Consider the following 17,466-nt stretch of genomic DNA (forward strand, 5'->3'; position numbering starts at 1 on the left):
CTGATGTCGGTCGTGTTATTATTGTTATTACTGTCACACCTGACAAAACTGATTGACTCAACTAATATCGATACCAATAGTATTATTATTATTAAATATAAATATATTGTCTTTAATTTAGACATCTATACATTTAATTTAGTTTTTTAAAAAAAAATAAATAGTAAATATTTTAGATTTTATTTGTTTGTTTGTTAATAATTACTTAACACTAAATTTTATTTAATTTTATAAATATTTTAATATTACAATTTTTACTACTACTAATAATAATATTGTTATTATTATTATAAAATATAATTAATTAAATAAAATGGAGTATATTTATATAAATAGTGTTGTTATTTAGTAGACTGTTAATTAAAAAATAACTATATATATACAGTAATTATAAACAAATTTAATGTAAATATTAAATAAAAAATTTAATTATTATAATTAATATATTATAAAATATTAACAATAAATAGTTATATATATATATATTAAAAATACACTAATGAAAATCAATTTTATATAAAAAAAATAATTAGAGATATTAACTATTTCTAATTTATATACTATTTTAAAACCTATTTATTGTTTATAATTAGATTTATTAAACAAAATAAAAAAATAATAATCAAACAAATATTTAAAAATTATAATTTATAAGTTTTTATATACAAAATTTTTTTAAAAAACATTGGCTACAATATTTAATCTATCATAGAATGATTGTAAATATAATTGTATTTTTAATTATTTAAAATATTGATTATAAAACCAAAAAAAAAATAATTATTGATTATTTAAAATAAAAATTTACAAATATTATTTGTTTTAAATCAATTCAAATTTATTTAGTTATTTTGTTTTATTTAACAAAATTATATTACATATTTGTGAATAATATATTTAATAAAAATTTAATTTTGAATAAAAAATTATGTTAATTAAAAAAAAGAATATAATATTAATAATTATTTATATATATATATATAGTTAAAATTATTTGTTGTTTATATAAATCATTGTATTTTTCAAACAAAATTTAATGATTGCATAAACATTTTTCCTGTTTTCTGGGTATCAGTTTCACATGACTGGCCACACTGGCTAACTGATCTTCAATACGTTTCATATCGGGCTCAGACACCTTAGGCGTACGTGAATATAGTATATAATTTTCTAACAAAAAAAAAATAAATAAATAAATAATAATATTTAAATATCACATATATATTGTTGTTTATATTGCTAACTAGTAGTTAGTTATATATATACTATACATACCAATAACATCATCTTGAAAATTAAATGACTTCAATGCTAGGAAATTTGTTTTGGTTATTAGATCTCCGGCTCCGGTATCCAATATCCATAAGCTAGCAGCTACCTCTTTGGTAATCATAGCCAATCGACTGTTATCGTCGGGTAATTTTTTCAATGAACCACTGCTTGATTTTGTACAGTCGTTACTATTAGGTAGTAGTAGACAACAAAATATTAATATATAACACAATAAATAACAGTATTTAATATATGATATATTATGTATTTATACGGTGTATACACCAACACCAACACCAACAACAAAATACATACTAAGTTGTAAATGTAAGGTCCGATTGACTGCTTGTTTGGTTCAATACAATTTGAACACACGGTTTGATATTTTTAACGGTTGAATACAATTCATACCAATTGCCCTCAAGCTAATGATGGGATAGAAAATGAGTGGGTGAGTGAGTGATAGAAAAAATAATATATTTATATATATAAATTATATAATTAATTTTTTTTAAAAAAAACAAACCCCCTCCCCACACCCACTTTCCTTCAAAACATTAACAACAATTAAAAAAATTTTTTTTGATTATATATATACCCATTTAAAGTTATCGATTTTCAATGAATGGTTGGCAAAATTTTGGGATTGTATTGACGGTGGAGCCAATGAAACGACACTTAATTCAGTGGTGGTTGTCTGTACAGTAGGTGTTGTTGTCTGTACAGCGGGTGTTGTTGTCTGTACAGCTGGTGTTGTTGTCTGTACTACAGCTGGTGTTGTCGGCAATGGTGTTGTTGTTGTTGTTTGTTGTGATTTTGGTGGTGACGGTAACGGTAACGGTGACGGTGGTAGCGGCACATCAATGATAATCTCGGTCATGTCCGGTACGTTTTCATCATCAACGGGCAACAATGTAAAGTTAAGGCCCAATATTTTCAGTGTCTTTTCGGCAGTGTCTAGTATGGCTGGGTTGGGTTTGCTGGATACGCCAAACACATCGACATAAGCTATTTTAATAATAATAATAATTTAAAAAAAAATTATTGACTAAATATATATATATATATAATATTACTAAATCACATAATACTGGATATTTATTTTTCTTTACATATCATATATATATATATATATATTTGACACAAATTTTTTTTTTTAGTTAATCACTAATACACATACAGAAAAAACTAAATAAATAAAATATAATATTTATAATTATTATTTTTATAAAGATAATACCAAATTAAAAATTTAAATTTAAGTAATATATCGTGTATATATCGCTAATTTTACGCTAAGCTAGGTAACTTAGTATACCCAGTTAGCTTATATATTATATATAAGTAAGTAGTATATACACTGTATATTATACAGTACCCTGGCTAAAGCATTATATAATATTACTTTTAAGTGGTGGCATAAACTATATACAGTATATACATGTGTATTATAATATTTTTTAAACGTGAAAAAAAATCAAAAAAATTATTTATATATTTTTATCTTAATAATAAACAATTAACAAAACAATAGCTTACTTTTAGGATCATCGATGAATACAGATTTAGACATAAAAAATTTTCCGCTTTCATAGTTTAATATTTGAATCGTTGCAGTAATTTGATTGCTGGCATCGTTTATAAATACAAACTCATTGTTGGCATCAGTTTTCGGACGTAACGAACCGGAAATATATTTATCATCACTTTCCCTAAAAAAAAATTAATAATAATACATTTAATTTAATATTTTTTTTTATCTCATATCAAACATAAATATATATTTATGTGAAAAAACTAAAAAAAAAAAATTTTTTTTAATAAATTAGTAAACAATTTATACTTGGCAATAATTGTTATATATGGCTGCGGGCTATCAACATAGGCGGATACTATTGATTTAAAACCAATCCTATCCGAACCAAACATCCAACCCCAGGAGCCAACAATCTAATAATAATAATAATAAATATGTTAAATAAAAATATTTTAATTAAATAAAAATATATTCAATACTTGAGGTGTTTTCAGTGATATTGGTTTTGGCAATACTATTGTCTGTTCATTATTACTATTACTAGTAGTAGTAGTAATAGTGGCTGAAGTAGTAGTTTCAGGCTTTGTACTACCAATGGCTGCATCGGCAGTGACCGGCAATAGTCTAATATTGTTTAAACCTAACGACTCAAGTGTCCATTTGGCGATATCCAGTATTGTTAGATTTGGTTTGTCTGATCGTGAAAATACGTCCACAGTAACTATAATTTTAGACAAATAATATACAAACAAACAAATTAATTAATTGTATGTAATTATTTTTTTAATTGGATGAAAAAAATGCATGAAATCAAATTTGAGCTAGATAAATAAAAATAGAGAGAGGCAAAGCTATATATATATATATATATATATCAAGGTTGCCAAAAAAGTTTCAACCTCAGGTGGTATAGGGGGGGGGTAAATTTGAAAAATATGAATTGTATGTAATTTTTTTTAATTGGGTAAAAAATGCATGAAATAAATTTGAGCTAGATAAATAAAAATAGAGAGAGGTAAAGCTATATATATATATATATATATATCAAGGTTGCCAAAAAAGTTTCAACCTCAGGTGGTATAGGGGGGGGGGGGGGTAAATTTGAAAAATATGAATTGTATGTAATTTTTTTTAATTGGGTAAAAAATGCATGAAATCAAATTTGAGCTAGATAAATAAAAATAGAGAGAGGTAAAGCTAAATATATATATATCAAGGTTGCCAAAAAAGTTTCAACCTCAGGGGTATAGTGGGGGAGGGGGTAAAATTGAAAAAAATATATATATATATAATACAAACCAGTTTTAGTAATTGGGTGTATATATTTGATAATATAAAAACTATTAAAATTGTAATTCAAAAATTCATAGTGTAATTGTAGTTTGGTTTTAGTGTCAGAAAATATATATGTATTTCCAATCGTTTGTATTTCAAAATGTGTCGTTACATTGGAATTGTTATAATTTCTGTAAATAAAAAATAAAAAAATTTTAAAAATAATGTTAAATATATATATTTGAAGAAACAACAAAAAAAAATTCTAATTTATTTAATTGAAAATAATATAAAGTTTAAACAAAAATAATATTAATTATGTTTAAATACTTTAATAATAATAATAATTTTTTTAAAAAAACTTACTGTTTATTAAATTCAAATTGTGGCGGTTGGGTGTCGGGTATGTACTTAATATTGTATAAATAATAGCCATTTGTGTTTGGTTTTGATCTAAACAAACGATACCAGGGTCCAGTAAACTATAATTATTTAAATATATATATATATATTAATAAAATAATAATCATATATATCAAGTTTAATTTCAATTAAATAACAATAAAAATAATTATATATAATAAAAATAATTATGATTATATTTATATTTACTAAAAAAAATATAGTTGAATAAACTATTTAAAATTAAAAAAAATGGTATTATATAAGGCTATATAAATTTTATACAATAATTTTTTTATATATAAAATCTAAATATTATATCGATAAATATTTATTTACTAATTATTTTTCTATTTACATAAAAAAATAAAAATAACTAAATTAAAAAAACCAAACCTTATGTAAAAATGTATACAATGGCGGTACTCTTGGCAACTGGTCATCTGGTAGTACTACTTCTACTACTGGATTATTATTGTTAGGGTTGTCAGGTGTGTAAACGAGAGTTCCTCTGTCTGGAGAGCCTCTCTCGGGAGTGACTCTTTCGTGAGTGCCATAACCGGGAGTGACTCTTTCGGGAGTGCCATAGCCGGGAGTGACTCTTTCGTGAGTGCCATAGCCGGGAGTGACTCTTTCGTGAGTGCCATAACCGGGAGTGTCTCTGTCGGGAGTGCCATAACCGGGAGTGACTCTTTCGGGAGTGCCATAGCCGGGAGTGACTCTTTCGGGAGTGACTCTTTCGGGAGTGCCATAGCCGGGAGTGACTCTTTCGTGAGTGCCATAGCCGGGAGTGACTCTGTCGTGAGTGCCATAACCGGGAGTGTCTCTGTCGGGAGTGCCATAACCGGGAGTGACTCTTTCGGGAGTGCCATAGCCGGGAGTGACTCTTTCGTGAGTGCCATAGCCGGGAGTGACTCTGTCGTGAGTGCCATAACCGGGAGTGTCTCTGTCGGGAGTGCCATAGCCGGGAGTGACTCTGTCGGGAGTGCCAGTGTCGGGAGTGTTGTGTTTGACGGGAAATAGGTTGACATTATTATAACCTAACTCATAGAGTGTACGGTAAGCAATGTCCAATATTGTTGTGTTTGGATTAGGATTTCGTGAATAGACTATAATAACTATATTGAATAATATTTTAATAGTTAGAATTAAATTATTTAAAAAAAACAAATTATTTTTTTAAAAAAATATATAAATTAATATATATATATATATATATATTGTACTTTTAATTTTATATTATAATTATTATTAATATACTATACAAACCATTATTATTGTTGACTATATTATATTCTTTTGATTTATAATTGAATATTTCATAAACAATTGGTTCGTCGAAATCATTTCTAAACAAATGAAAATCATTTCCAACTTTTCTTATTTCAGCCGTTACTGTTGTGACTGTATTGTTATCATATCTAAAAAAAAATTTTTATAAAAATAATATATATATATATAATTAATAAAATATGTAAAATTGTATGAATTAAATAAATAAATATATATATATATAAAAGTTATATATATATTCTATCACATTATTATCTGACTAAGACTAAGATTCTTATAAAAAAATGTTTTGTTTGGTATATAAATATATATATTTATTATAAAACAATTAATATTAAAATATGTTTTAAAAGCTTTAAATGTATGTAAATTGTTAATTTAATTATTGATTGTTATTATAATTGTTATTAGTGAGAGAGAGAGAGAGAGAGAGAGAGAGAGAGAGAGAGAGAGAGAGAGAGATCTAAAATGAAAATAGTAATAAAAATAATTATTAATAATAATAATAATATTTATTACCGTGTTTTGTATTTCAATTGTGGAGGTAGTGTTCCGGGTATGTATGATACGAAACTACTGCTACCACCGATCCATTGTGAACTATACAATGGCCACCAGCGACCCGTCAACTAATAATTTTAATGATATTTATTTTATTATTTTTTTATTAAATAATAAATCAAAATGTTTTATTATTAATGATTTTAATTAAACAAAATTCAATTAATATTATTTGAGATAATAAAAACTATTATATATATATTTTAAAATATATATACCTTGGTTATTAATGTATCCAATGATGGTACTCTTGGCAATCGATTTGGTAATAAATCCTTATTGCCTTTTTTAACATCCGAGTACAAGAATCTATCTATATCTAGTTTAAAATATAATTTCAATTCATCCAGGGTCTGTTTGGCAATGTCTAGTATATTATTTTGTTGGGGACTGTATGATCGGGATAATACTATAACATCAGCTATATATATATAATTATAAATAGATAAAATTAATTAAACAGTTAGAAAACAAAATGTTATACAGTATATAAAAAAGTTTTTATATATACATTGTAATAATAATAATAATTATTATTATTATTGTTGATAAATAATCTTATTAATTATTTTAATAATTAATTTAAACACACATATATATATATATAATAACAACAATATATAGTAATATATAATAAATACTTTCAACAACAACAAAAAATTTATCTAAATTTTCAAACTGTATATATAAAATAAATTATATTATATAAATATATTGTTTCTATATTAAATAAATATATTGTTTCTATATTAAATAAATATATTGTTTCTATATTAAATAAATATATATATTTTTTAAAAATTAATTATTAAATTAAGTATTTAGATTATTTATCAACAATAAAAATAATTATTATTATTTAATATTAGGTTTTACTTACAAGTATTAGTCAATGTATTTTTAATATTGATAATAATAAATGATTGTGAATCGTAATTCAAAACATTGAATTGACTTTTAATATCTCTATTATTATTGTAAACCAATGTATATTTATTGTTATCATAAATTATATGGGCCAATCTATAATATTTATTTTGCTTATGTCTATATAAATAAAAATAAAATAATAATCATTAATATTTTGTTTGTAGTAAATTATTATGTATGTAAAAATTATTTTTGTTTTTCAATTTTTAATAACTAGCACATACACACATAATTATAAATAGAAATATTAACTAAAATATAAAAAATATATATAATTTATAGTCTATGAATAATTTAATTTTTTTTAAATATATATATATATATATATATATATATATATATATATATATATATATAAAGATAGTTTTTATAAATCAATATTTGAAACTAATCATTGAAATCAATTAGAAAAAAATTTGATTTTTAAAACAAATAGTTATTTTTTTAATAATTATTTTTTCAAACAATATATATCTATTACCGTATAATGCATTCCCATTGTGGCGGTTGTGAGTCGGGTATGTATTTGATGTCAACAATATTTTCATCACGTTTTGTTGAGTCGGATATCCTATACCAGCGACCAGTCAACTAATTAGTTGATTAATTGGTGTCAAAAACAATCAAACAAAAAATATTTTTTAAAAAATAATTATTTTAAATATATTTTAAGATATTTAATAGAAAATTTTTTAAGAAAAAAAATAATTAATTAAAAAAAATTGTTATGAAAAAAAAAATATTTTTTTTGTGGTACTGTAGTTAATAATACTTTGTAAAATCGCTATATATATATTATATAACTAATTAAATCATAATTTTGTATTAACTAATTGTTTTGTTTGTTTGTGTTAAGCATTAAAATTTAGCTAAATATATATAAGCTATATATATAAGCTATATATATATAGCTTATATATATTTAACTAAATTTTTAAATTTTAATATATATATATATATATATAGTACATATCACTATAGTATTATTATATATTTATTTTTGTCAAATACCTCATCAGTCAATGTTTGCGGTGACGGTATTTTAGGCAAAATTTCATCGGTATCTTCTGGCAATTTACTGCCGACGGATGGTTCGTCAGCAGTCGGCATAACAATAGGTCGTAGTTTATATTTATCGTTACCATTGATTTCAAGTATTTTTACGGCCAATTCAAGTAAGTTTTGATTGTTTGGACTGTAGTATCGGGAAAATACATTTATACCAACTGTTAACAAACAAACAAAACATAAACAAAAATAATTAACAATTAAATAAAAATTATTTTTTTATATTAAACAAAAATTAGTTAAATAATGTTTTTTCTAAAAAAAAAATAAATAACAATTTTCTGTAATCGCTATAATAATTAGATACCAAAAAAATAAAACAAAAACAAACTATAAACTTATTAAATAAACTTATATATATATATTAAATAAACTTATATATATATATATATTAAATAAACTTATATATATATATATATATTAAATAAACTTATATATATATATATATATTAAATAAACTTATATATATATATATATATATTAAATAAACTTATATATATATATATATATTAAATAAACTTATATATATATATATATATTAAATAAACTTATATATATATATATATATTAAATAAACTTATATATATATATATATATTAAATAAACTTATATATATATATATATTAAATAAACTTATATATATATATATATTAAATAAACTTATATATATATATATAAGTTTATTTAATAAGTATATATAAATATATAAAAATATATAAAAATACTGTATATTTAAATAATAGTCAAAAAAAATTTTTAAATAATATTATTTATATACACTATTATACCTGTATTAGTTTTTCTATCAGTTCGTTTGATAATCATAAAACTTGCTGGATCATAATTTAGAAATTCATAGGTTACTTGATTACCAGTGTCAATGTTTCTTAGTTGAAACAAATTATTAACTAATTGTAATTCAACGCGACTTGAATTATATTGATTATTAGCAGTCCTTGAAAAAAAAAATAATTTAATTAATTAAAATAATAATAATAATAATTGTTTTTAATTATAAGATTATTAAAAATTTAATTAATTAATTTATACCATGAATCTATTTTCAATTGTGGTAGTTGTGTGTCAGGTATATCATTGATCTTGTTTATATTATATAAATAAGTATCATGAGGTAATGAACTAAACGGTCGATACCAGGGACCAATTAACTGAAATTATTGGATTGAGAGAAAAATAGTTAAAAATAAATCAATCAATATATATTAGTGTACTTTTTTTTTAAAAAATAAAATAATAGGCTACGTATTTTATTGTGTATTATTAATTATTTTATCATGCTCAATTATACTATAACCTAATTTATTATTAGCTTATTTAAAATTTATTATATTGATATATTTGTCACATGTCCAGAGCATTTATATTAAAATTTGTTATGTATGATTATGTTTGATTGAATAATTGTTAATGTTTTTTTTTAAAAAAAAAAGAAACTTTAATTTACTTTTAAGATTGTATCATATTTATTAAAATGTAAAATAGCGGTCAAATGATCTTGAGCCGTGTAATTTTTGAATAACTTTTAAACTGTTAGAGATAATTTAATTCTATAAAATACATTTAAGAATATCATATCGACCACACTTAATATACACACAGTAACAAAACTAGGATGACCAGATATACAAAATATCACACTATTGTAATTTGATATAATTTATATTGAAAGTCGATTATTTCGAAAACTAGTCTACATATTAAAATTTTATTTTTAGATTTAGTAATAACATGAAAATCTTCATTAAATAAGTATATAATATTCAGAAATAACGTCAATTTTATTTTAGACAATTTTATACAATGTGATTTATGACAAACTTATCAAGGTACTCAACATTTGACTGCCTCTTTATATAAAATTAATTTATTTTAAATTTTTAGTAATAATAAATATTTTTTATTATAAAAAAATGTATCCTAAAACTTTATTTTAACTAAATTTATTCTTTAAAAAAATGATAAAAGTCTAATACTAAAAAGTCGTTAATAGATTATAATGTATTGCAGTTTAATGAAACTTTAGTGTAATATAAAAAATAAGATTAAATACCTCAAAAATAAATGTGTGCATTGACGGCCGATTGTAAAAGTGATCAGGATAACCAGGTTTAATGGTACCATCAGGGTTTCGACGATCAGGTTGCTCAGGATAAATTATATTAATTGAACCATCAGGGTTTCGTCGATTAGGTTGCTCAGGATAAATTATATTAATTGAACCATCAGGGTTTCGACGATCAGGTTGCTCAGGATAAATTATATTAATTGAACCATCAGGGTTTCGTCGATTAGGTTGCTCAGGATAAATTATATTAATTGAACCATCAGGGTTTCGTCGATTAGGTTGCTCAGGATAAATTATATTAATTGAACCATCAGGGTTTCGTCGATTAGGTTGCTCAGGATAAATTATATTAATTGAACCATCAGGGTTTCGTCGATTAGGTTGCTCAGGATAAATTATATTAATTGAACCATCAGGGTTTCGTCGATTAGGTTGCTCAGGATAGATTATATTAATTGAACCATCGGGGTTTCGTCGATTAGGTTGCTCAGGATAAATTATATTAATTGAACCATCAGGGTTTCGTCGATTAGGTTGCTCAGGATAAATTATATTAATTGAACCATCAGGGTTTCGTCGATTAGGTTGCTCAGGATAAATTATATTAATTGAACCATCAGGGTTTCGTCGATTAGGTTGCTCAGGATAGATTATATTAATTGAACCATCGGGGTTTCGTCGATTAGGTTGCTCAGGATAAATTATATTAATTGAACCATCAGGGTTTCGTCGATTAGGTTGCTCAGGATAAATTATATTAATTGAACCATCAGGGTTTCGTCGATTAGGTTGCTCAGGATAAATTATATTAATTGAACCATCAGGGTTTCGTCGATTAGGTTGCTCAGGATAAATTATATTAATTGAACCATCAGGGTTTCGTCGATTAGGTTGCTCAGGATAAATTATATTAATTGAACCATCAGGGTTTCGTCGATTAGGTTGCTCAGGATAAATTATATTAATTGAACCATTAGGGTTTCGTCGATTAGGTTGCTCAGGATAAATTATATTAATTAAACCATCAGGGTTTCGTCGATCAGGTTTCTCAGGATAATCAGGTTTAAAGGAATCACCAGGGTTTCGTCGATTAGGTTGCTCAGGATAAATTATTTTACTTGAACCATCAGGGTTTCGTCGATCAGGTTGAACAGGATTACCAGGTATATAGTTTACACGTGGATATAGTTGTATATTAAGAACAAATGGTTTTAATCTATTAGTAACTATAATTAGTAATTTTTGGTTTGCACTGTCGTATCGTGAAAGTACAGAAATTCGTGGATTAACTAATTAAAATTCAAAATAAAAAATTAAGAATCGAAAAAATTTAATAATTTAAAAATAATAATTTTTTTACTAAATATTTTTAGCATCTACTTAGACATACCATTATTATTATTATTATTATTATTATCGATTCGACTAATTATTTGATAACTATTTGGATCGAAATGGATATATATAATTGTTTTTGTTAAATCAGTTTTCAGATTAACAAAATTATATCGATTTCCAACAATATTTAATTCATAATTCACTTTATATTGCTTATTATTAAATGTCCTAGTAGTATTTTAAAGGAAGATAATTAAAAAATTATTAAAAAAAAAATTTAAATCATATATTCCATACTAAATATTTCGAATATGTTAATTAATTGATTTGAAATTAATTATTTTTTTTAGTATTTATATTTATATTAACAAAAAAATATTAATTAATTAATTAAATTAATCTAATTATTATAAATAGCTTATACTGTAACTAACCTGACGTTAAATATAAATTGTGGTGGATTTGTATTTGGTATGTGTTTGATGTCATAGGTGTGTACGTCATCATCGGATGGTACCGATGAATATACTTCATACCAGCGACCAATTAACTGATTTATTAAAAAATTAAAAATTAAAAAATGTTACTTTTTGTTATTAATTTACTTATAATAAAAAAAATTTCAGTAAAATTTTTCAACAACAAAAAATAAATGATAATTAAGTAATGATGTTATTAATAATAACAATAATTAATATTTTGTTTGTTAAAAATAATATTTATCTTTTTTTTTAATTAAAAAAGTAATAATAATTATCTGTTAGTATTATAGTAATATAATTTTTTTCAGTATATATATTATTTTTAGCTAGCTAATAAATAAATATTTATTTAAGGGGTTTATTTAAATAAATTATATTATATAATTAATACTATATATTTAATTAATTAATTATTATTATTATTACTATATTATTATAGTTATCTAATTTTTATAGATTATCTATTTAATTTAGACACACTTTTTCTTTAAAAAAAAATAATTAAAAATTCACAAATACCTTAGTGATGTAAGTATCAATTGATGGTCCTTTTGATGGTAACTGGCTTATGGGTGGATTACTTGGTTTATCCACAATTTGCGGATAATCTGATGGACTATTGGGTGGACTTGGATTAGTATCCGGATTAGTGCCCGGATTAGTGCCCGGATTAGTGCCCGGATCACTGCCGCCAACAGTGGTATTATAGTAATAAATGGGCATCAGATTGGCTCTGATATCCAGCTTATCCAGTGTCCTGTAGACAATGTCCAATAAGTCATAATCAATTTTGGTTGATCGGGAATAGACATCGATATCAGCTAATTTGGTGATAACAAAAAATTAAAGATAATTTTTTTGTTTATTTTAAGCAATTAAATTTGAATAATAAACTTTCAACTTTATCATTATATTAATATTGATTAGTATGTATAGTATAAAGTTTATACTATAAACTATGTATACTGTATATATATATACCTGTATTTATATTTGTGTGTAATTATATATATATATAACTATTTATAATGTAATACTCTATGTTATTATTATTAGTAGTAAATCTATTAAGCATTATATATAAACAAATTTTCTAATTGTATTTCTAATTATAATATTTGTATCTATAGTGTGTGTATATATATAACAATTAATTATACAACAAAATAAATATTATCATTTATAAAAATTTATATGAATATATATATATATGATTTTTTTGTTTATATAAAAATAATTCTCACACTATTTTGTTAATAAAATTAAATATGTAAAACAAATATAAAAATATATAATACAAACCATTATCTTTATTATCCAAATCGTTATTATAATATTCAATAAAAAAATCTGATGGATCGTAATTCAATATATTAAGCAATGTTGTAACGCCTTTATAAGTCAATTTGTATTTTTTGTCCACTAATTTTATTTCATATGTTTTTATTTCAGTTTGATTATCAGTAGTACTTCTAAATAAATAAATAAATAATTATTAATAGAGATTGAGAGAGAGAGAGAGAGAGAGAGAGAGAGAGAGAGAGAGAGAGAGCGARAGAGAGAATATATTATAGTAAATAATATTTTATTAAAATATTTATATAAAAATCTATAACAAAGTTATAAGTTATTATATTTTATATATATATGTTTTTAAAAATAATTAAAATACATATTATAACTATAATTTAGCAATTAATTAATTTAACCAAAAAAAACAAACAAAAAATAATAAAATATTATTTTTAAATTAAATTTAATGAGACTTTTTTGTTTGTTTGAGGCTTTTAACTGATTTTTTAAAAATTAAAACTAATATATATATATATATATATATATATATATATATTAGGAAATAAACATTTTTTCAAAATTAAAATAATAATATTTTTTACATACCTTTCTCTAAATCTGAGTTTTGGTGGATTAGTGTTAGGTATGTGTGATATGTTATAGATTTCAAAGGTATCCAATCGTGTACTGAAAACCTTAAACCAGACACCTGTAAACTGTTAGTATAAAATAAATTATATTTTAATATCTTATATAAATATACATTTTATACATATAATTTAGATATGTATGTGAGTAAGTGTTAGAGAGAGAGAGAGAGAGAGAGAGAGTAAATATTATTATTATGTAATAAAAATAAATTCTGAATAAATATATACAGTATTTATTACTGCATTATTTTTTTTTTAAATGTTTATTAATGTTCAGTAAATAAAAAAAATTATTTTAATTATCTTGTTTTTATATCTAATAATTATAACTTTCTAACACACACATACATACATACAAACATACACATATACATACAAACATACACATATACATACAAACATACACATATACATACAAACATACACATATACATACAAACATACACATATACACAAACATACACACACATACACACACATACACACACATACACACACATACACACACATACACACACATACACACACATACACACACATACACACACATACACACACATACACACACATACACACACATACACACACATACACACACATACACACACATACACACACATACACATACATACATACATACAAACATACACATATACATACAAAGATACACATATACACAAACATACACACACAAACAAATCACAATAAATTAATTACCTCGGTAGTTATTTTCCTAATTGACGGTACTTTTGGTAATTTAAGGGGCAATCGTTCAAAACTTAATGCCCGCATATCTGGTTGTAGTCGTGTGCTGGGGTGTAGTTCATAATTAAAACCCAAACGTTTCACTATACGATCACCAATATCTTCTAAGCCATTTTGATATGATTTATATACTCGTGAATAAACGTCAATAACAACTAAATTTAAAAAAAAATAAATAATTAAGTAATTAATATATTTTGAATTATTATTGTTATTTTGTGTTATAATTTTAGATATATAAAAACTTACTAATAATACTTAATACTTATTTATCTAATATATTATAAATAATTAATGAAATTTAATTATTATTATTATTATTATTAATGATAATGTTTTTTTTTCTGAATAAATAGTATATTATATTAAATATACATATATTTTTTACATTATTGGTTACAATAATATCAACCAATTAAATATTTATTTAATCAAATAAATAATTTTTGTTTGTTTGTTTAGTACTATATATATATATATATATTGTACTATAATATATAAGTTTACAATTACTTAAAGGAATATATCGATCAATAAATTTTTTATTTAAAAAAATTTACATTAATTTTTAATTTTAAATTAAATATATATATATATATATATATATATAAATTATATTTACTTTTATCTTTATCTTCTGTTTGGATAATAAAATAATCAGTCGGATTGAAACTCAAATATTTAACTGATTGTTGTTTATTATCTTTTTTAAAATCAATTATAATTTGTTTGTTATTAACTAGATTTATGCGTCCAACATTCAATTGATTTATATCATTTTCCGATCTATTAATTACAATTAAAATAATAATTAAAAATAAATATTAATCAGAAAATAATATTTTAAATATTTAAGTAATAAAATTAATTATACATAACAGGTGTTAATTAATCTATACTTTGTTTGAAAAATGACTAATAATTTTATAATTTAATGTTTAGTAACTATTAGATATTTGAAAATAAAATATTATTAATAATTGTCTAAAATAATAATAAATTTTTTGAATCAATAATCAAAAAAGATATTGTTATTAAAAATATATATAAAAAAAATATTTCCTATTAATATTGTTATAATTTAATTACATTTATATAATTATTTTTTTTTTAAATAAATAAATATTACCGGAAAACCCAAATTAATTTAGGCGGTTGTGTATCGGGTTTGTATAGTATGTCCAGTATATTATCGATTTGGTTTTCAATTGTACTGAAAATACGATACCAGCGACCAGTCAACTAAAAAATTAATAATATTATTATATAATTGAATGTTGTTTTATTTATTTATTTTTTATTAATAATAAATAACAATAAATTTTTTAAGTGCAAAATTATTGTGCAATTAAGTTGTTTGACAGTTAATTACCTCTCGAGTTAATTGACGTATTGTCGGTATTTGTAGTGATATTTTTGGTTTTCTATGTATAGTTTTGTCATCATTAGGTGGTTGTTGTGGTGGTTGTGGATAGGGTTGTGGATAGGGTTGTGGATAGGGTTGTGGATAGGGTTGTGGATAGGGTTGTGGATAGGGTTGTGGTTGTTGTGGTGGTTGTGGTTGTGGATAGGGTTGTGGATAGGGTTGTGGATAGGGTTGTGGATAGGGTTGTGGTTGTTGTGGTGGTAAAGGTTGTGGATAGGGTTGTGGATAGGGTTGTGGTTGTTGTGGTGGTTGTTGTGGTGGTTGTTGTTGTGAATCTTCTGGTTGTGGTTGTTGTGGTCTAGTTTTATCATCAGTAAAATGTAAATTAAGACCGAATTTTATTATTAATTGTCGGGCACGATCTCGTAGGTTCGGGTCCGGTTGCTCCGATCGGCTAATCACATATACGACCACTATAATAATAATAATAATAATAATATTTGTTTTTTTATAAATCAATAATTTTATATATATATATAAATATTTTACCATTTTTAGTATTATCATTATCGAGTTTAATAATAAAATATTTATCTGGACTGTAATCTAGAAATGTGCATCTAACATTTGTGGCATATGTGCAACCATTGTTATCAAATTTCATCAAGCCACGTTGAACCGAATCAGGATCAAGATAAGATCTAATTAATTAATTAAAAACAATATTAATAAAAATATTTTTTTTTTGAAAATAATAAAATTAAAAAATTAATAAAAAAAATAATTATTATTACGTTCGGGTCCATATTAGCTCATTTGGATGTGGACGTGGTTTTATATCAATAATAGGTGTACCAGAAAACTCGGTTGTATACAATAGATACCAATGACCTATCAACTATTAGTTATAGATATATATATATATAAATTAATTGTAAAATATTATTTATATTAATTAATTTTTTATAGTAATATATAATTGACAAAAGAAAAGTATAAAAATATAATTATATACTATATATTTAAACTTCATTATTTATTAATATTATAATTAATATATTTTTTTTGTTGGGGGGTAACTTTCTAATTATGAAAATTTACTAATTACCCAATAAATAGCATTATAATACTTATATTTTGTAATTAGC

General features: G+C 22.9%; 1 protein-coding gene across 1 annotated transcript in view; it reads right to left on the reverse strand.

The window, feature by feature from the left end:
• Window positions 1-963: 963 nt before the first annotated feature.
• LOC128954650 (uncharacterized) overlaps window positions 964-17,466 on the reverse strand; it is a 32,335-nt gene continuing 15,832 nt past the window's right edge. Inside the window, exons 29-58 of the mRNA XM_054300255.1 lie at window positions 17,113-17,216; window positions 16,868-17,019; window positions 16,325-16,791; window positions 16,082-16,194; window positions 15,575-15,738; window positions 14,905-15,107; window positions 14,144-14,253; window positions 13,547-13,716; window positions 12,764-13,065; window positions 12,197-12,312; window positions 11,815-11,990; window positions 10,410-11,713; window positions 9,389-9,507; window positions 9,127-9,293; window positions 8,282-8,496; window positions 7,752-7,861; window positions 7,221-7,387; window positions 6,559-6,761; window positions 6,299-6,408; window positions 5,756-5,907; window positions 4,883-5,604; window positions 4,451-4,566; window positions 4,109-4,275; window positions 3,289-3,530; window positions 3,116-3,222; window positions 2,812-2,984; window positions 1,871-2,280; window positions 1,588-1,697; window positions 1,276-1,460; window positions 964-1,170 (exon numbers count right to left, since the gene is read on the reverse strand). Coding sequence (XP_054156230.1) covers window positions 1,034-1,170; window positions 1,276-1,460; window positions 1,588-1,697; window positions 1,871-2,280; window positions 2,812-2,984; window positions 3,116-3,222; window positions 3,289-3,530; window positions 4,109-4,275; window positions 4,451-4,566; window positions 4,883-5,604; window positions 5,756-5,907; window positions 6,299-6,408; window positions 6,559-6,761; window positions 7,221-7,387; window positions 7,752-7,861; window positions 8,282-8,496; window positions 9,127-9,293; window positions 9,389-9,507; window positions 10,410-11,713; window positions 11,815-11,990; window positions 12,197-12,312; window positions 12,764-13,065; window positions 13,547-13,716; window positions 14,144-14,253; window positions 14,905-15,107; window positions 15,575-15,738; window positions 16,082-16,194; window positions 16,325-16,791; window positions 16,868-17,019; window positions 17,113-17,216 — 6,993 coding nt within the window. The 3' untranslated portion in view covers window positions 964-1,033. The remainder of the gene's footprint in view (window positions 1,171-1,275; window positions 1,461-1,587; window positions 1,698-1,870; window positions 2,281-2,811; window positions 2,985-3,115; window positions 3,223-3,288; window positions 3,531-4,108; window positions 4,276-4,450; window positions 4,567-4,882; window positions 5,605-5,755; window positions 5,908-6,298; window positions 6,409-6,558; window positions 6,762-7,220; window positions 7,388-7,751; window positions 7,862-8,281; window positions 8,497-9,126; window positions 9,294-9,388; window positions 9,508-10,409; window positions 11,714-11,814; window positions 11,991-12,196; window positions 12,313-12,763; window positions 13,066-13,546; window positions 13,717-14,143; window positions 14,254-14,904; window positions 15,108-15,574; window positions 15,739-16,081; window positions 16,195-16,324; window positions 16,792-16,867; window positions 17,020-17,112; window positions 17,217-17,466) is intronic.

Source organism: Oppia nitens, unplaced genomic scaffold (genome assembly GCF_028296485.1).
Source record: "Oppia nitens isolate AA-2021 unplaced genomic scaffold, nextdenovo-longstitch-racon4-pilon3 scaffold12_pilon_pilon_pilon, whole genome shotgun sequence".
Classification (NCBI taxonomy): Eukaryota; Metazoa; Arthropoda; class Arachnida; order Sarcoptiformes; family Oppiidae; genus Oppia; species Oppia nitens.